General features: G+C 52.6%; 1 protein-coding gene and 1 long non-coding RNA gene across 8 annotated transcripts in view; one reads left to right on the top strand and one right to left on the bottom strand.

The window, feature by feature from the left end:
* The window catches only part of HIVEP3 (HIVEP zinc finger 3), a 303,760-nt gene that overhangs the window by 231,451 nt on the left and 52,164 nt on the right, over positions 1-20,145 (top strand). For all 7 annotated transcript variants that reach the window (XM_059868571.1, XM_059868573.1, XM_059868574.1 and 4 more), the window contains 2 exons: positions 1,158-6,834; positions 12,774-12,919. In XM_059868571.1, the coding sequence (XP_059724554.1) occupies positions 1,720-6,834; positions 12,774-12,919 (5,261 nt within the window). In that variant the 5' untranslated portion in view covers positions 1,158-1,719. The remainder of the gene's footprint in view (positions 1-1,157; positions 6,835-12,773; positions 12,920-20,145) is intronic.
* On the bottom strand, positions 15,923-18,193 carry LOC132338748 (uncharacterized). The gene is made up of 2 exons (XR_009489530.1): positions 18,070-18,193; positions 15,923-16,818 (listed from the first exon to the last, which is right to left on the bottom strand). It is a non-coding gene; the product is annotated as an uncharacterized LOC132338748 (long non-coding RNA).

The following is a 20,145-nucleotide window of genomic DNA, read 5'->3' on the forward strand; positions in this document are numbered from 1 at the left end:
CCTTAAACTCCAGGTCCCTTTTCCCACTGAGCCCACAGGGCTGTAGGAGTGAATGAGCAGTGAGGAATCCTTGGAGGACTTTGAGGATTCTCCTGCTGGCTCCTCACCCTTCAGGAGGAAGCTGGGCCATCGCTGAGCTCAAATCTCAGTCCCCTGCTCTTCCCTGCTCTGCTGGACTGGCACTTCAGCCCCATGCCCAGGGAACACTGGGTTTGGAGTGGTTTCCTCTAATTAATCCAGTGTAATCCCGTCCTAGCAAGGCACTGCACCACGGGGCAGGCAATACCTTCAGAAAGAAGGACAATCATTTATCTGCCATTATGAATCACAGCTATCAATTAGCTTCATTTAGAAAGCAACTCCCTTCTTTTCCTTAGAGCATCCCACCCATTTCCAGTCCATCTCCTGGAGACACTGGCTGATTCCAGAGCGGTCAGGGTGCAATTCCAGTGCCATTCCCGCCCTGAGTGTCCCAGCAGGAGCTGTGTTTGCTGACCAGCGGTCAATAGGGTTTGAGAGGTCCCATCCACATTCATTTCAAGGGAGTTTCCCTTTAGAAACAGCCCACCATGACACCCCACGTGTGTGCCACAGAAACTGGATTGGCACCTTTGTTTGGTGACAAAAGGCAGGAAATTAAAGAGGCAACAGTTCAATAAAAGCTCCTCTTTACCTGCCTTTGTCATCGGTGACACTGAAGATTAGCACAGCTCAAGAGCAGCTTTTATCCAGAGAAGATGCCTTGTTATTTGTCAGGGATGTAAGAGGTGTGAGGCAGGGCTTTGGAGTCAGTCAGTTTGGAAGGGAAATACAATTATAAAAACTTTAAACCCCTAAATGTTTGCAGGAGATTAGGAGGAACTCGAGTTCGAAAGCGTTTTAATTCATTTTTCCAAACTGTCTCTGTTTCAAGTTCCTGTCTTTGGTTGCTGCCTCAGAGCCAGGTTTTGTGAGCATTAAACCGAGTCCCTGAGGTTTGCCTGAGTGCAATTTATGTTTAGGTTTAGGCAGACATTCAATGAGTTGTTCTGAATTATTTGTGTACAAAATATTTACTGTTAACCCCCCCCCCCAGAATGAGCAGCGGTTAATTACTTACACACAAAAGCTAAAGTAGTTTTTTTTTGTCTGTTTTTTTCTTTTGTATGTAATTACAGAAATGTGGGAAATACTTTTCCAAGGCTTTTGAACTCCAAAGTGGAACAGAAGGAAGACAGAGGGGGATATCCACCGTTCAGTGTTATTTTCCCTGCACAGGAGAGAGAGGAAAAAGAAAAAAAAAGGATCTTTCTGAGATGAGCACTAAAGTCTCAAGTTTTCAAAGGTTTGCATAACAAACAAGAGACACATTGTGGGTTGCATCTTGACTTTGAAGGCTTGCCACTGTCAACTGAAATAAAATGGCAAGGTTTAAAGCCTTAACCAAGTTCACAAGGAAAATATTTGGACTGAAAGTTTTGGAAAGTTTTCTCTCTTTGAAGTAGTTTGTCATGTGTTACCAATGTGAACTTTATTGACCTTGAAACGTTTTTTTTTTTTGAATCAAATAGCAACTAGTGACACTTTAGTAAAATCTTAAATCAACAACCATCTCCTGGCGGCTCCAGCTTCGTAGCAAATGCAGGCAAAACAGGGAATCTACAGAGGAGACCTTTATTATTCCTAAATGAAGCCTGCCAAAACCTTCCCAAAATAGCATTCAAAGACCCTTTTAAGGTCATGGATCCTGAACAAAGCCAGAAGAGCACAAAAAAGGCTGAGGAAAGTCCAAGAAAGAGGCTTCCCAAAGGAGAGGCTTTCCAAGGCAGTATTTCATCCCCAACTACGTACCAGGGCAGCTCTGCTCCTTCCCAAGGAACCCCTCTCCGAGATATCATCTCGCAGCAGCACTTTTCCGGCTCTTTGCCCGTTCCACGAGAGGAGCCTCAGGAGAAGCCTGGTCACCAGAAACAACCCAAGCCCTCCTCCTTTGACCACCCCGCCCACGTCCCGCAGCTTCAGCAGCACGCACTGGCACCAGCATTTATGTCCCCGGGGAAGCCGGAGCATGTCCTGGAAGGTCCCACATGGCAGCTAGTTGATCCAGTCAGGCCAGGGCCCTCTGGCTCCTTCCCGTCCCCCGGGCTGCACGCCCACCACGGCCAGCTCCTCCCGTCCCACTCGCCCATCATTCCCGCAGAGGACATGCCGGCCGTGCAGAAGGTCTTCATCCCCCGCCCCGCCCAGGTGTCTCTGAAGCAAGCTGAGGAGGTGCACAAGAAGGAGAAGAAGCCCCAGAAGCCGGGCAAGTACATCTGCCAGTACTGCAGCAGGCCCTGCGCCAAGCCCAGCGTGCTCCAGAAACACATCAGGTCCCACACGGGGGAGAGGCCCTACCCCTGCATTCCGTGCGGCTTCTCCTTCAAGACAAAGAGCAATCTGTACAAACACAGGAAGTCCCATGCTCACCGGATTAAAGCTGGGCTGGCCTCAGGGATCGGAGCAGAGATGTACCCATCGAGCCTGGAGATGGAGCGGATCGGTGGGGAGGACTTCGAGGAGCCGACGGAAGGGGAAAGCACAGACTCGGAGGAGGAGACGGCAGCGATGTCAGGGCACGCCGTGGAGCTGTCGCCCAGGCGGAAGCACACCCTGCTCTCCAGCAGCCTGCTGAGCGCAGGGAGCCAAGGCTCCAGCCACGACCGCTGCTCATTGTCCCATTCCAGCATGTCCCAGTCCCTCGAGGACAGCTCCCAGTTCGTGGAGCCGTCGTCGGAGCACGCCCTGAGCCATAAGTCCGAGGACACCCACACCATCAAGCAGAAGCTGGCGCTGCGCCTGAGCGAGCGCAAGAAGGTGATCGACGAGCAGGCGTTCCTGAGCCCCGGCAGCAAAGGGAGCACGGAGTCCGGGTATTTCTCCAGATCTGAGAGCGCGGAGCAGCAGATCAGCCCTCCCAACACCAACGCCAAATCCTACGCCGAGATCATCTTCGGGAAGTGTGGGAGGATTGGGCAGAGGACAGCGGCACTGGCTGCAAACACAACCCAGGGGTTCCCACACCTGTCCGGGGATGAGAAGCCCAGCATGGTCCCATTGTCTGTGCCTAGAACACAGGTGATTGAACACATCACTAAGCTGATTACCATTAACGAAGCTGTTGTGGATACCAGTGAAATTGACAGCGTGAAGCCCAGAAGAAGCTCCCTTTCAAGGCGTAGCAGCATTGAATCCCCAAAGTCTGGTGCGTACAGAGAACCGTTTCAGTTCGATATCAAGTCTGGCTCCAGCAGCCAGCTGGATGCTGCGAAAGTGTTGGCGTCCCACGGTGAAAAAATGAAGCCCGAACAATCATTGTTGTCACTTCAGCAATCCCACAGTGCCACAGAGACAGTGCCTCTCCTAAGAAGCCACTCAATGCCTTCTGCTGCATGCACTATAAGCTCCCCACACACCTTTAGAGGTAGCTATTCATTCGATGATCACATCATGGAGCCGGAAGTCTTAAGCCGCAGCCAAGCGTTTTCCTCCCACCCTCGAATGCTAAAACGCCAACCAGCTATCGAGCTACCCTTGGGAGTGGAATACGTCTCGGAGGAGGTCGGCTCTGCCAGCAAAGAAACTGTTTCCAAACCTCCCGAGGAGCCTGAAACCAAGGAAAGCGATCTTACCAAAAAGTCCCGCAAGGGCCCGAAGGCAAAAGGGTTCATGTACGAGTGCAACGTGTGCGGCGCTCGCTACAAGAAAAGGGACAACTACGAGGCCCACAAGAAGTACTACTGCTCAGAACTGCAGCTCTCCAAGCCCCGCTCTGCCACGTCCCACACCTCCTCTGAGCCGGAGAAGAGCACGGCGGATCCCGACGTGTGGCCCCAGATGATGCATTACAAGCTGGGCAGCACCTTGGAGCTCACCCCGCTGCGGAAGAGGCGGAAGGAGAAGAGCCTCGGGGACGATGAGGAACCTCCATCTTTCGAAGTGTCTGACACCTCCTCCTCCAGCACCGGCCCAGGCACTCAGTTTGCAAACCTGGCCTCGTCTGAGGTGGCTCTAAACCTGGCCCGTGAATCCATGAAGTCACCAGCAGACTCGGGAAAATCTGCACCTGCCGAGGCCAGTGCCAGCTTCCATTCCAGGAACACCAAACCAGCTTCGAGCGCGGAGGGCAAGGAGAGGAGAACAACCTCCAAGGAGATCTCTGTCATCCAGCACACGAGCTCCTTTGAGAAGTCAGACTCCATCGAGCAGCCCAGCAGCTTGGAAGAGGACAAGCCCCTGTCCCAGTTCCCATCTCAGCCCACACCCCAGCACAGCCGCCCCCCTCACTCCCTGCAGCCCAGGCTGGTCCGCCAGCCCAACATCCAGGTCCCTGAGATTCTGGTCACAGAAGAGCCAGACAGACCAGAAACAGAGCCAGAACCTCCTCCAAAGGAGCCAGAGAAAACCGAGGAGTTCCAGTGGCCGCAGAGGAGCCAGACTCTTTCCCAGCTCCCTGCAGAGAAACTCCCACCCAAGAAGAAGCGGCTCCGGCTGGCAGAAATGGCCCAGTCCTCTGGAGAGTCCAGCTTTGAGTCTGTCTCTCTCACCCGGAGCCCCAGTCAGGAGAGCAGCATATCCCACGGCTCCAGCCACTCCGTCTCCTTTGATCGGGATGACCACACCAAGCCAGAGTCGAGCAGCCAGCCCTCTGAGTCCCACCCAAAACCTCCTAGTGTTGGCTCCCATATGCTGATGGTCCCCAGCCACCATCACCATTCCAGGGAAATGCGGAGATCTGCTTCCGAGCAGACGCCCAACGTGTCCCACCCATCCCAGATGTCAGAGACTCGCAGCAAATCCTTTGACTACGGGAGCTTGTCGTCCACTCCTGCCTCCACCCCCGGCCCCTCCACCTCTTCGGCCCCCCAGGAGAGGAGGAAATGCTTCCTGGTGCGGCAGGCGTCCTTCACCAGGCACCCTGAGCACGAGCCAGACCCGGCCCCACTGGGCTGGCCAGACACAGAGGATCCAGCTCCTTCTTCAAGTAAATCTCCTGCCACGAGTTTGCCCCATCAGCCAACCACGTCCTCCCCTTTGCCCTCTCACGGCACCTACCCGAGTGACAAGAGCCAGCCAAAGGACAGCCCTGAGCCATCCTACAGCCCGCCATACACAGAGGCTCTGCAGGTGTTCCACCACCCTGTGCCACAGCTGACGCTGCACGAGAAGCACTTCATGGCCCCTCAGGTTTCCATATTCCCCTACCAGCACCTCCTGCCGCAGCCAGGGCAGTCTGCAGAGCTCTTCGCTGCACACACCATGTCTGACATCCTCTCTGCCCAGTTCTCCATGCCTCAGATCCCTCCCTCCATATTTCAGACCCCGCCGCTGCCCCTCCCACAAACGCTCATCCACCCGGGCCCGCTCCACATCGCTCCTCCCTTGATGTCTCACCCCGCCGAGGTGTCCTTCAGGCACCCTTCGTTCCTGCCCGTGCACTACCCTGGCTCCTCCCCGATCCCCTCAGCCTTCTTCCTGCCTCTCCAGTCTCAGTTTGCCCTCCACTTGCCAGGTGATGCTGGTGGACATTTGCCACAGATCAAATCCAGTTTGTTCTCGGCAGCAGGAAGCTCCAGCCTGTCCCCGTGCACGGATTATGACTCGGACAGCAGGTTGCACCCTCTGACCTGCACAGCGAGTCCCGCGCTGTCTGTCACCGTGACCCAGCTCGTCGTCCCCACCCGGACGGAGCCCATGGTGTCCCTGGTTGTCCCCGTTCGCATCCAGACCAACATGCCCTCCTACGGCAGCGCCATGTACACCACGCTCTCCCAGATCCTGGTCACGCAGTCCCAGTGCAGCTCCTCCACCATCGTCCTCCCCAAATTCGATGACCGCCAGCCCAAGGGTGCCCTGGTGTGCAGCGCTGATGTCCACGGGCTGGGTTTTGACCTGGCCCAGATGATCACAGAGGAGCAGAGAAGCCTTTTCCAGAGCCCATACCTGAGAGTGCCCCTGCCCTTACCGGAAAGAAAGGGCTACATGCCCCTCACCTGCCCCTCAGACAGTGTCCTCAGCCTGGAAGGGGGCCCCTCCACAGTCGGGGGGAGCAAAAGGATGCTGTCCCCAGCCGGCAGTTTGGAGCTGACGATGGAGACGCAGCAGCAGAAGAGAGTGAAGGAGGAGGAAGTCTCTGAAGCAGAAGAGAAGCTGGAAGTGGTGAAGCCACCCAGTGCAATAGAGGAAGGGAAAAAGCAGGATAAATCTCACTTCCTTGGAGAAAGCCAAGACAGGGTGGAGGTTGAGACACCACCCAGCGTGTCCGTGGAGCAGTCGGAGCCAAAGGAAACCCCGAGCAGTTCCCAGCAGGCAGCATCCCGGCCGGGTTCCCCCAGCTTTGAGGCACTGCAGGAGTACGAGCAGCCAGCTGGCAAACAGTTCCTCAGCCAGGAGCCTCTGCAGCCCGTCAAGAAGGAAGACTCCAAAGAACTGGTGGAGCAGCCTCCACCAACCCCTGCCAGCACTGCCCCCGTGCCCGAGGGCGCCGCCAGCACGGGGAAGGCTCGGGAAGGCACAGACACCAAGAAGGTCCTGCAGTTCCCCAGTCTCCACACAACCACTAATGTCAGTTGGTGCTATTTAAACTACATAAAGCCAAATCACACCCAGCAAGCAGATGGCCGCTCCTCGGTGTACGCCAGCTGGTGCATCAGCCTCTACAACCCCAACCTGCCCGGGGTGTCCACCAAGGCAGCCCTGGCCCTACTGAGGTCCAAGCAGAAGGTGAGCAAGGAGACCTACACCATGGCCACCGCGCCGCGGCCTGAGGCGGGCAGGCTGGTCCCGGCCAGCTCCAGGAAGCCCAAAATGACCGAGGTAATGCAATCCTATCTCTTTCTCCTGATCCATTTGGATGCGTGGGTAGAGGGGGCTGAGGGCCGGGGCGTGGCTGTGCTGAGCTGGGTCGGGGTTTACTCGTCCCGCTGGCGCTGTGGGAAGCGCCTGTTCTCAGTGAAGCTCTTAGAGTGAAGAACCCAAACCCCACTGAAAGCCCAACCCAGGAGGCAGGAGAGCCTGCTCCCAGGCCAGGTTTCTGTTCTCCAGTTCCTACTTGCTTTGTAACCCAAAAAGTAGGAATCACCACCACCACCACCCCAGGAACCACCACAGCTCCAGCACAAAGGATTAGACTTCATTTGCATTTGTCTTGATATTTCAAACAGCTTTACAACTTTTTCTTTTTTTTTTTTTTTTTTTTGTTTGTTTAAATGCTGTTATAATTCCCTGCATTTTGCATGTTAGAAATGAAGAAAAAGGATTACCTTGGGGAAATGGGATTCTGTCTGGTTGTGCATCTGCTCATCTCACATTAATGAACATGGAGAGGCGTGCTTAAAAGTATTTAAAAAATATTAAAGGGAGATTTGCAAGTGTATTTAGGCCCCTGAAGAAGCACAAAGGCTGACATTTATAAAAGTGCCTCAGCGGGTCAGACACGTTTTGTTAAACACCCCTGTGGTTTGGTCCGTAAGGTCCATAGCTGTCCACCTGCTTTTCCAGGTGTTTAAGGATATTTTATGCCTGGTTTTAGAGTTAAGACTTCACAGTGGGTTTCCAGGGGCAGGGCTCCCCCAAGGCATTGCCCACACGGGCACAGAAGTCTTTAAGACCCTCCTGTGAGCTGCCTAATTTTATGTATCTCATTTTAAAGCCAGACTTTACCCTTCCTGCTTAATGCTGAACCAAACAGATCCCTTTAATCCAGATCATGTTCATGTAGATTAGCAAACAGAATCGCTCTAAAGATTTTGCAATTTGATATTCATCTCAAGTCAATTTATATTGATGGATTATTCATTTTATTTCTGTGTCATGAAATGAACTCTGAATATTAAATTTATCATAATCGCTGCTGCAGCTGCTGCTTATAAATATGTCTTAAAATACACAGTAGAATCGCTTTGATTCAATAAATCTTTATTTCTATTCAGCATTTCCATCACTCTCCTGCAGAAATCCAAGAGACAGATTTCTAGGGACAGAGGGGCAGATAATTACCTGAGCAGTGCAATAACCACGCTGAGATTTATGCACTATTTTTCCAAGGGTTTTATCTGAGTGGTGCCATAGCACCCTGGATTTCAATCCCTAAAGGAAGTGCCTGTGCTGCTCTGAGCCCTGCTCTTTGCCATGGTGCTAAAACCCACACCCAGTGAGTGGCCAGAGGTACCAGATCCTCCCGCCCTGAAGGGAAAGGTTAAACAGGGGTTAAAGGGTTCAGCCCTCACTCATCCAAACCCACATTTCTCTGCATGCATTTCCCCCAAAGCCTCCTGTACCCCCTCAACCAACCCCTCCAAGCTGGCTGGTGGTGCAGGTTCAGGTTGCCATGGCTCAGTTTGCAGAAGGAAGAGTTCACCCTGCCCAGTTCCCCTGGGAACCAGCGGGTCCTAAACCCAGACCTCCTCCCCCGTGGCTGGCAGAGCCCTGAGAGCTGCAGCAGAGATAAATCAGATTCTTGCCAAGCACAGCCCTGATTTGTGATCAGTGGGAGTGAAATCCTCCATGCAGGGTGTAAAGCACGGGTGGGGAAGCAGCGGCTGCCAGGATGTGCAGCAGCAGTAGCATCACTCCAGGGTTGGAGTCCAGCCCTCAGCTAACTCTGCTCTGGCTCCTTCCCCTCGATATTCCCTCCTTCCTGGAGCTCCAGGGTGTCAGTCAGCCTCCCAGGAGATGTAAAAAGCTCTGGTATTTTGTACAGTTATGCATGCAGCAAACAGTAGTTCTGTACGTGCTGTCTCCGTCCTTGCCTTGGGGTTTAAATTTCCAGTGGGATTTGCTGAGCAGATAATTCTGGAATTCTGGAGTGGCTGTGGGCTCCAGCGTGCATGTAGGGATGGCTGGTGACACTGTACTGGGGCTTGCACTCTCTGTAAATTCCAACAAGACTGTAAAAGGGGATAGTAGTGACTGTACGATTTTGGCTCTCTGGTGCCTTTCATCTGTCAATGTTTTTGTGCTTTCGAAAGTTGCAATAAATAAACCTCGTGCTACATCTAGCAAGTCAATTGTTTTGTATTCCTCAGTAAACCTGGGAAGGTTGTCCCTAGCAGTGCTCTGAGCCCGTGGCTCCCATCAGGAGGTGAAGTCACAACCCTAAAAGTTTAATTTTTGAGGGTTCTGAGTGTCTCCTGCTGCTGATTTCCTCACTGTCATCTCCATGCCCACAGCCATGGCTCAAGACCATTCCTGCTGGCAAATGTTCAAATGGCTCCTGGTACTGTTCTGCCCTGGGCCTTTAGTCATGGAATTCCTGGCACTTTTAGGGACACAGGACTGCACAGGGACCATCCCCAGGAGGCTTCTAGGATGGGTGTGTGGATGGTGAGGCCAAGGGGCTGATCTGGCCCCAAGGACAGAGAGCAGCCCTGGGTGCATTTAATGCTCTGAGCTGAGCTCCTGAAATTCCTGGGCAAATTTGAAATGCTTGACCCCAGTTCTGCAACTTTGGAGTGAGTCCATCCCTCCTCCTGCTGAGCATCCCGGGGCAGTGCCAGCAGCTGGGGGGCTGGCTCATATCCCCCTGGATCCTGCAGGACTCTGCTGGAGCTGCTCTCTCTGTGGCTTCCCCCAAAACCAGGGGAGACAAAGAGGCTCCACTGGGATGATTCATCCCCCTACAGACCAGGCTGAGGTGAGGCAGGTGAATCACCTGAGCAGCTGCCACTCCTGCCAGCCAGAGCCAAGCTCTGCTTCAGCCTTCAGGGCTGCCTGCAGGCCAAAACCCCTCTAAAAACTGCTCTCAGCTGCCTGCAGCCTCTTTCCAACAATTACAGAGAAAGTGAGGACATGGATCCAGGATCCTCATCCAGGATATGGATTCAGCTGGATGTCAGTGACTGTGTGAGAAGTGACCTGGGGGAAAAGCATCTGCTTTCCTTTCTCTGGAGATCCCTGGGGGCTGTAGGAGACCAACATCCCAGAACTTCATTCCAGGTTGGAGAGCTCTCCCTGGGTTTGTCCTGTTAGGATTTAGGGGGCAACATCCCAACATTTCATTCCAGGTGTGGAGAGCTCTCCCTGGCTTTGTCTCAGGATTTAGGACATCCCAACATTTCATTCCAGGTTGGAGAGCTCACCTGCATTTGTTCAGTAAGGATTTAGAGGGCAACATCCCATTATTCCACTCCAGGTGTGCAGAGCTCTCCCTGGGTTTGTCCTAGGATTTAGGACATCCCAACATTCCATTCCAGGTATGGAGAGCTCTCCCTGGCTTTGTCCCAGGATTTAGGACATCCCAACATTCCATTCCAGGTATGGAGAGCTCTCCCTGGCTTTGTCCCAGGATTTAGGACATCCCAACATTTCATTCCAGGTGTGCAGAGCTCTCCCTCATCCCACCCACAGAGGCAGCTTTGATGTTTAGGTCCATCCTGTAACAAACAATGTTCATCGTGTAGGTGAGGTGTCAGGGCATGACTTAAACCTTGGGCTAGACAAGGTTTAGACACAAAATCCCCTCAACAAGTGGCAATTTAATAGTGAAAAAGCAGATTTGACCCTGGGAATGTGTGGGGAGGTTGAGGATTCTTTTCTCCCATGGGTTTTGTGGCTTTCTCTGGGCTGTGCCCTTGGCAGCGGGGTTCAGTGAGAGGAAATCGCCCAGGAGTGCTGATTTATGTCAGGCTGAGGTGGCTGAAACCCAAAACTGTGTGAATGTGTGTGAGTGTGGGGGAGACCCAGAGGTTCAGTGTATGAATTCTGCAGATGCCCCCTCTCCAGACCTCTCAGATGTGCATTTCAGAGAGAGCAATATCCAGGGACAGAGATTTGGGAACAGACACCCCACATGCTCAGGGTCACCCCAGCCACCACACTTCTCTTCATCCTTCATTTTTCTAGTTGGCAAGAGCTGGATAACCTGGAGGAAGTAATTAAAAAACTTGTCAGATGTAGGAATATTTTTTGTGTTGACAGAGTGACAAAACTATCCTTTGTCTCCTTAAAAAGGAAAAAAGTCCAAAAGTTTATTTCCTCAATTAGCAAAAAAGACACCTCATAAGACCTAAGAAATTTCACCTCCAATTTAAGGATAGCCAATTGGACAGAAGCCAAAAAAATTACTATAAAAAGAAGAAAACAAAGAAACTAATCGCTTTTGTGAAGTGTTTTACCAAGAGCAAGAACCTCTTGCACCTAGCTCAGTTTTTCTCTGTAAAGAGTTTTGTTATTTTGCCTTTTATTAAAACTTTTTTATTTCCAACACTACCACAAAAGCCATCCTGCTAATTTTATGCCTTCTAAAGTAGCTGAGCTATCTTAAGTGCAATATAAATCTCCAAAAAATTATGAGACCTTGTCAGAACCCAGGACATTCCTCTGGCTGCCCTGGAGGACTCCAGACCATGGCAGGGGGCTCAGAGACCTTGGCACAGAGTCAAAACCACCTGTGCCTTGGATTTTAGCCCATGGAAACAATTCCCAACTTTGGGTGAGGATTTACAAGACACAAGAGTTTGAGTAGAATGACAATGAATTTATCACCGGGTGAAAATGTAGAATTTTGGGGGTTTAGAATGGGGGTTCAGGAGGCAACATGGAGGAATCTTCTCCTTGTTCTTGCCCTCCATCTTCTGCTGTGATGGTGCCACTTCTGGATTGGTTTAGAGTAGAGACAGACTGTCTAACACAGGTGATAGGGATTGGGAAATGATTGTAAATAAAGTACTTGCAGTTCTTAGTATAAAAAGCCAACAGCACCCCAAGGGCAGGGACTGTGCCACAGCCCGACCTGCTGGACAGAGCTCAGGGGGTCAGAGAAAGAATGTGTCAGGAAAATGAATCCACAAACACCAGAGGTTTGTGTCCCAAAAGGAGACAGAGGAGTCCTTTTCCTTTATTCCAATAAAGGCAGAAGCCATGGGGCATTCCCCTGGGATCTCTCCAATTTTTGGAGGACACAGCCTCCTTTTATCCCAATTTCCCAGCTGCATTTCCCTTCTCTCTTTCCCCATTTCTGAGGTACCTGAGAGGTTCAGACTTCCCAGAACACCTGATCCCAGAGATTCCCCTCTAATGTACAACCCTTCCTTTTGATTGTAAATTCCTATGGAATTTAGGGTTTTTCCCCGTTGTTTCTTTCATCTCTCAATGTCCAATTTCATTCATCAGCCAACCTAAAGTTTATTTGTAAAGGCAAATCTCTTTTTCCATTCATCAATCAGTGGAATCCTTCCCGTTGTTCCTTTTATCTCCCAGTGCTGGTTTCATCTCCCAGCAGACCCACAGCTGGTTTGGAAAGACAAATCAGCTATTCCTCTCAAATGTAATAGATAAGAAACAATAAACAACCTTGAAATCCAGAACAGAGGAATCCTGACTCCTTTGGTCTTGGGGCTGGGAAAAAAGAGACTTTCTAACACCTTGGGCTCATCTCGACATAGAGAGACCCCATCAAGACCTTGGGCTCATCTCGACATAGAGAGACCCCATCAAGACCCCCATGTCAGCCAGGGGTCACAGCAAATCCCCCGCAACCCTGAGGGCCCCAAACCCAGCAGCAGGGCCCCAAAATCAGCAGCAGGGCCCCAAACCCAGCAGCAGGGCCCCAAAATCAGCAGCAGGGCCCCAAACCCAGCAGCAGGGCCCCAAATCCAGCAGCAGGGCCCCACTGGTTGGGGGCTGCCCCAATTCCAGCCCCTGGTGTGGGGAGCAGCGCTGGGGCACCCCTGGCTCTGCTGGGGCTGTTTGCTCTGTGTGTCCTGCCAGTGATTCTGTCTGTAATCATGGATTGTTTTGCTCTTTTGGGGAGATAGGTTCATTTGCCTTCGCTCCTTTCTAATGAAGGTCGAAAAGATATAACTAGAGCTGAGAAGGAAGAGGAGAAAAGGGGAAAATCAGAAGAAGAGGCTCTTGTGACCAAGCGAGGGGAGCCCGTGAGGATCAAGATCTTTGAAGGAGGGTGAGTGTCTCATTTTATTTCTCTTCTTGTGTCTCACACTTGTGTAGAGTTGTTGCAATGATGGCAAGGTGCCACTGGAGGTGAGCAGATGGAGCTGGATTCTCGTTTATTTTCCACAGCCACTGTTATAAAACTCAGCCCTCCAGATCTGGAGTGCATTAATTTCCTATTTCTGAGCTGTCTTGAAGTCAGCAGTCACCTGGATCTCTTTTCTGAGTGGGTGGTTGAGTGAGGAGCACAAATCCATCTTGCAGCTGTCTCTGAGGTGATGGAGGTGCACTCTGTATCTCCTCAATCCTTCCAGAGCCTTCTCCTGCAAATGATGTTCCTGATGGCTGTTCCCATTCTGAGGAGGATCTGGGCAGGTCTTTCCTGGTGCCTGGGGTTTGGGTGGGGAACTAAAGAAGTGTTTTGTTCGTGTGATTTCCATCCCACCCCACCGAAAATCTCAAACCAGAATGGATGCAAGGCCTCAGTTTGATGTGCATCTTAAACCTGGGCTCCAGGTAACCCAGGGGGTGCCTCAGGAATTCAGCACTGCTCTAATGCTGCTGTTTATTTCTTTTAAATTCTAAAAAATAGCTCACAAGCAATGTGTCTGGGGGTTGCAATTAAAGATCATCCTTCCTGGGTGTTGCAGAGGGGGCCAAATTGGTGCAAGCAATTTCCAGCAGGATTTATCAGTTCTGCCCTTGCTGTTGGGTGGTCTTGGTTTCTGTGTGTTAGAAAAAGGCTTTCATTAGGCTGTGCTTGTGGTTTTTCTGCTGTTACCAGATGAAGTTTGCTTTTATTTTAAAATACCTTGTTAGCAGATGGTCAAACTAGCAAAGCAAGAGGGAAAATCAATGCTTTGGGGCAGGACAGCTGCTGCTGGTCAGGAGAGGTCGGCTCTGCCCCAGCTGTGGGCTCTGTGTGCCCAGCTCAGGTCTGGGCAGGGATGGGGGGTGCACAGAGCCAAACAGGGCCAGCCCTGCCGTGGCTGTGGCCTGACATGGCTCAGGGAGCAGCAGAATGAGAGATGTGAGGGGCTCAGGAAATCTCTGTCACTCTCCTGTAGCAGATGGGACCCCTGGAACCCACTGGGAGAGGTTTTATTCCCTTTTATTCCCTTCCATGCCATGGGAACCTCAGTTCCCCTGGACTGGGTGGTCCCTGTGGCTGCTCAGGGGGGCTCTTGCATTCCTTCCTGGCCCTGATTAAAGCAGCTCAGCATTACCACGACTGAAAATCCCCTGCCCCTCTCAGAGCAGCTCAGGGGGCCCTCAGTGCTGCACCCCTGGTGCTGTGCTCACACAGGGGTGGCTTTGTCCCCACGCCAGCACAGCCAAGGGACAGCAGGGTCTGTGCTGCTGCCAGGGTCTAATGCTGCTGTTTATTTCTTAAAAATGTTAAATTGCCCCTTCCTGCTTGCTGCCATTCCCAGGATGGACTCTGAGAGCAGAGGGCTGGGGACACTTGGGCCGTGTCCTTCTGCATGGCAGCCACAAACCAAAGCTCTGTGCCATCCAGGGAATGTGCCAGCCATCCCGAACCTGAGTTGGCTTTAATTTTAAACTTCCTATGCCTCTGCCCATGTCTCTCTGGCTGGGACACACCAGGAGCTCACAGCAATGAATTCCAGGCCTGAATTCTGTGTCTGGGTGTCAGGGCAGTGCCCAGGGCCAGCAGGACAGGCTGTGCTACCAGGCTGCTCCCTGTGCCCCTGCCTCATTCCCACAAGGTTTTGGTGTCGGGGTGTTCAGCCCCAGCAGCCAGGACCTTTTCCTGCTGCCCCTTCCCAGGGGTCTGCCAGGACCTTTCCCTGCTGCCCCTCCCCAGGGGTCTGCCAGGACCTTTTCCTGCTGCCCCTTCCCAGGGGTCTGCCAGGACCTTTTCCTGCTGCCCCTTCCCAAGGGTCTGCCAGGACCTTTTCCTGCAGATAATCCACGGGTGCCTGGTCTCTCCTGCAAGCTCCCAAATGGATCAGACTCCCTTTCCTGGCCATCTCTTAAAAATGTTTTACACCAAATGCAGCCATTTTCAAGACATTTTTCCACTCTCTTCTTTTGCTTTTTTTTCCTATAAAAATTTCTTCCTTGACTAATTTTGCCCCTTATTTATTGGTTTCACATGGAATGCTGCAGGCCAGGCCGATCCTTCCAGGGGATGCAGTTGGATTCAAAGCTTTTGGATCCATCCCATGCTTTGTTGTCTTAACCAAGGAGTGAGATTATAAAGAAATTCACAAAATGTGCACTTGCTGCAACTCTTTTAGCTCTTTCTTCCCCTCATTTTTTATTTCCTTGGAGCTCTTGCCTTTTTTTCTGCCATCTTCAGCACTTTTCCTTCTGTAGAGTCTTCTGGCTTCCCCAATCCCATCACTTTCCCCCTCAGGGCACTTCCAGGACCATCTCTGAGATTTCTCCTGCTGCTCTCCAGCCTCCTAGCTGGAATTTTATTCCTTGGCTTTCAGGGGAGACCAGAAAAGCCAAATTTCCTCTTTTCACCATTCCCTCTTGTCAGGAAGGAGCTCATGAACCCTCCTGGGCACCTTGGCTCCCCTTGTCTCCCCTGGAGGTGTCTCCTCCACAGCTCTAGGAGTGGATGGCTCCTCTTGTTCCCCCTGGGCAGGGTTTGGATCCAGCACTCACAGGTTCTTGGAGCCTGGAGGTTCCTTGAGCCTGGGTTTGGGATCAGGGCTCAGCAGTGCCGGGCATGGGGCTCAGTCCTTCCCTCCCCTCCCTGTGTGAAGGATTTGTAGTGCCAGCTCAGGATGGGGCCCTGGGGTCCCAGGAGGGGCTGGCTCTGGAGGTTTGCAGCTCCTGGTGAGTTCCCAGCCCTTCCAGCACCGGGCTCCTGGTGGGAAGTGTTGGCAATGGAGAGAGCCAGGGAGACTGACCTGGTGATCAAAACCTGACTGTATTGTGGGATACAAACACTTGGGTACCATCTCAGGGAGACTGCTGATGTGCACTGCAGTGATTAGGTTAAAATCACACACAAACTTATGCATATAACAACATCTCTTACTTGCAGAGTTTATTGGGATTTTCTTTTTCTATTCAATCCATCTGATTGAACCTTTTGCAATCCAGGCCTGATTTTCAAAGTTCCGTTTGCTTTTGCCAAGGCATCCTCTTATCAAATCCAAAGTCCATCATCTGTCTTGTGTCCCCCAGCATTCCAACAGGAAGGGGCTCTGCAGAGCCTCTGCAGCCTCCCTGGTGCCCTGGAAGCCTCAGGAGGGACGTGCATGGTCCTGCCTCAACCTCTCCACATTGCACTGGGGCTGGGTCCATGGAGCTTCCTGTTGGAAGAGCAAATTCCTCTTGGAGAGGAACTGAGTGCCTTGAGGCCACTCCATGTGTAATTTCAGCTGCAGCTTTTTATTTGGAATCGTGGAATTCTGTCAGGCTGGATCAATTCCCATTCTGAGCAGATGGCCCCAGCCCTTGAGGGGAGACTGGAGTCATTTAACACCCCAAGGACAGGCTGGAGGCTGCACAGGCTCCTTGGGTTGTGTTTGGGAGAGCCATTAAACAGCCAGGTCAATGCCTGAGCTCCTCAAGGAGCCAATCAAAACATCCACTGGGCTTGTCCTGGGGGATGCTCTGCTGGTCTGGAGCAGGGAAAACGATCTCTGAAGGTCAGGCTGGCCAGCAGCGCCGCAGGAGAAGTGCTGTGGTTCCTTGGTGGCTCGGTGTCACCTTCATCACCCCCCTGGGATGCCCATTCTGCAATCTGACATCATGGAACCAGAGACTGGTATCGACCTGGGGCGGGACTGGGGTCTGTGCAGCTCTCAGGCTCTGCTCAGGGACCTGCTCCCTGCTTGCTGCCATTCCCACCATGGAACCTGAGAGCAGAGGGCTGGGGATGCTCAATCCATGTCCTTCTGCTTCACAGCCCTGCCCTCTGTGCTGTTACGGGGACAATTAGTTGGTTTAGTTCATTAGTTAATTACGACCAGTGGGAAAAACAGTACCAAGATCTATAAAGCTAAAAACCTTAACTGACACCCCCAAACTGGGGCCATGTATAGTGAAAACTACATTTTCTCTTTGGAAAAGTGCTCCTGTTTTACTGCTTTAGGAAAAGAACCCTTTATGGCTATAATGTTGTGATTGCAGGAACAAATATCTGGGTATCCTGGCATTCCCACCTTCAAAAACGCCTTCCCTTCCCCTGGAAAAAACCCACGCACCCACAAGAAGGGCTTTTCCCTCCAGAGGGATGCTCGGAGTGCGGCTGTTCCCCAAAGGCTGCTCCGCTCTGTGGTTTGGAGGAATCCAAACCCTTCCCTCTTTGTCTTCACCAAATGTGACAGAGCTGGAGGTGCCCAGCCATGGGATCTCCTGAACTAGGGTTGTAAATCCCTATCTCCCTCAAGCCTGGATGCAGACCATTCCCGAATGATTGGGGGTGCCTGAGGCTGGACTTCACCTTCCCTGGTGAGCCCCAGGGCTGAGGGCTGGAGCTGCCATGTAGCCCTTCCCTTCCCTTCCCTTCCCTTCCCTTCCCTTCCCTTCCCTTCCCTTCCCTTCCCTTCCCTTCCCTTCCCTTCCCTTCCCTTCCCTTCCCTTCCCTTCCCTTCCCTTCCCTTCCCTTCCCAAACCTTCCCAAACCTTCCCAAACCTTCCCAAACCTTCCCAAACCTTCCCAAACCTTCCCAAACCTTCCCAAACCTTCCCAAACCTTCCCTTCCCAAACCTTCCCAAACCTTCCCAAACCTTCCCAAACCTTCCCAAACCTTCCCTTCCCAAACCTTCCCTTCCCAAACCTTCCCAAACCTTCCCAAACCTTCCCAAACCTTCCCAAACCTTCCCTTCCCAAACCTTCCCTTCCCAAACCTTCCCAAACCTTCCCAAACCTTCCCAAACCTTCCCAAACCTTCCCTTCCCAAACCTTCCCTTCCCTTCCCAAACCTTCCCTTCCCAAACCTTCCCTTCCCAAACCTTCCCTTCCCAAACCTTCCCTTCCCAAACCTTCCCTTCCCTTCCCTCTCTTTTGGGGTTTTAGGCTCTCAGGAACCCCACAGAGCCCTAGATCTGCCTCCCTGAGCCTGAACAGCAAAAGATTTCTACTGGTTGAATGAGAATGTAAAATGGGGCTGATTTATCAGATTCAAACATGATTGCTAATGAGTGGATGAATAAGGAGAAAATCCCCACCTGGGCTTACCCACGAGCTGGTCTGAGCCTCCCTGCCCCCCTCTCCTCCCCGTCCTTTGCTGTGGGAGCTGTGGTGGCTTCTCGGGGCTGTCACCCCGTTCCTGTGGCCAGCCCAGCTCCCTGGGCTCACCTGCTGGAAATCCCCTGGCACAGCTGGGCCGGGCTCTGCTCCCCAGACAAAGGCTCCGTGCTGAACCAGCTGTGACCCCAACCCCGCCAGGGGATTTCCTCAGCTGAGACGAGTTCTGAGAATTCTCCCTGTTTGTTTTGGAAGGAGTCCCTCGTCCCAAAGGCAGAGGTTGAGGGGACCAGGGAAGGAGGAATCTGAGGCACTTCCCGCTGCCCTGAGTGCCAGGGAGAGCCAAGGGCAGCTCCTTTATTTAACATAAAATGTGGGATCAGGGATTATCCAGGGTAGGAAGGGACCACCATGATCCTGGAGTCCTGGCCCTGCACAATGGCCCCAAATTTACCTGCAGACCTGGCAGTGAACTCACTCAGAGCCCCAGGGCAGTGCCTGAAATGGGAACACACCTCTGTGGAGCAGGGCTGGGCTTAAACAGGAACCGCCCGATCCCAGAATGGTTTGTTGGGAAAGGAATTTGAATCCCACCCAGTGCCACCCCTGCCATGGCAGGGACACCTCCCACTGTGCCAGGGACACCTCCCACTGTGCCAGGGACACCTCCCACTGTGCCAGGTGCTCCCAGCCCCAATGTCCACCCTGGCCTTGGGCACTGCCAGGGATCCAGGGGCAGCCCCAGCTGCTCTGGCAATTCCAGCCCAGCCCCTCCCCACCCTACCAGGGAACAATTCCCAATTGCCAAGATCCCATCCAGCCCTGCCCTCTGGCACTGGGAGCCATTCCCTGGCTCCTGTCCCTCCATCCTTGTCCCCAGTCCCTCTGCAGCTCTCCTGGAGCCCCTTCAGGCCCTTCAAGGGCTCCGAGCTCTCCCTGGAGCCTTCTCCTCTCCAGGGCAGCACCCCCAGCCTGAATATTTTGCTCCATTCCTAGATATAAGCAAACAATTCCTGTAATTTACATTTTTGAGTGAAAGGGGTTTTCCTGAGTCTGTTTACTTTGCATGGCCGGGAGAAATTGGTGCTCGGAGTTTTCCATGAGGGCTGCTGGTGCCAGACTGACCACTCAGCGTCCCCTGGAACATCTCCTGGGGCTTTGGCTGCTGGATTTCCCCGGTCCTGAGAAGTGCTGAGCAGGCACTACTGCCCTCCTTGCAGAGCCCTCCTGGGAATCTCAGAATCACGGGATCATGGCATTGTCTTTGTTTGGAAAGACAGGTGTCTGCTAAGGAAGGCAGGAGCCTCCCCTGAAATGGAAAATGCAAACCCCCTCCCACCAAATTGCTATAAATTTTAAATTAAGGGGCTCTCAGGCAAAAATATGGGAGCAGGAATAACAGTTTTTTAATAGGGAAGAAAATAAAAGGATAAAATGAACAATGCAGTGAACTAAACCAACCCTGCCAGAGCCAGAGCACAGCCTGACACCCTGTGGGTCAGGGTGCTGGCAGCAGTCCCATTGGAATTGTGGCTCAGCCCTCCTGCAGGGCCAGGGGTGGTTCTGCTGGAGCAGGGATCCTGGAGAAAGGTGCACTCTGCCTCTGAAGGTCCAGGGGCAGAGGCAGCTGCTGCTCCTCTGGGAATCCAGTGCAGAAGCTGTGCTGGTGTTCCAGAATCTCCAGATTCTATCCGGGCAGGAATGCTTGGCTCCTCCCCCTGAGCTCACATCTCCCAGTGGGATGCTGCAGTTCTTATCAGCCATGCAGGGACATTCCATGGCCTGTTATCAGCAGGGGTCTGCCTGGGGGGAGGAGTGGGTGTGGAAGAGATAAGGAAAACTGCCCCCTGAACAGGAGACAGCTGCCATGCAGATGGCAAACAGATACAATTTGCTTGGCCATCCAGGACAGGCGTGCTTTGGGTTGGTTGGAAGGGACGTCAAAGCCCATCTCATTCCAACCCCCCCCCACAGGCAGGGCTGCCCCCACAAAATCCCATCTGGCTGTGCCAAGCTCTCCCTGCAGCACCAGTTTAACACCTCAAGCATCAGCCTGT

The sequence above is a fragment of the Haemorhous mexicanus genome, chromosome 27 (genome assembly GCF_027477595.1).
Source record: "Haemorhous mexicanus isolate bHaeMex1 chromosome 27, bHaeMex1.pri, whole genome shotgun sequence".
Lineage (NCBI taxonomy): Eukaryota > Metazoa > Chordata > Aves > Passeriformes > Fringillidae > Haemorhous > Haemorhous mexicanus.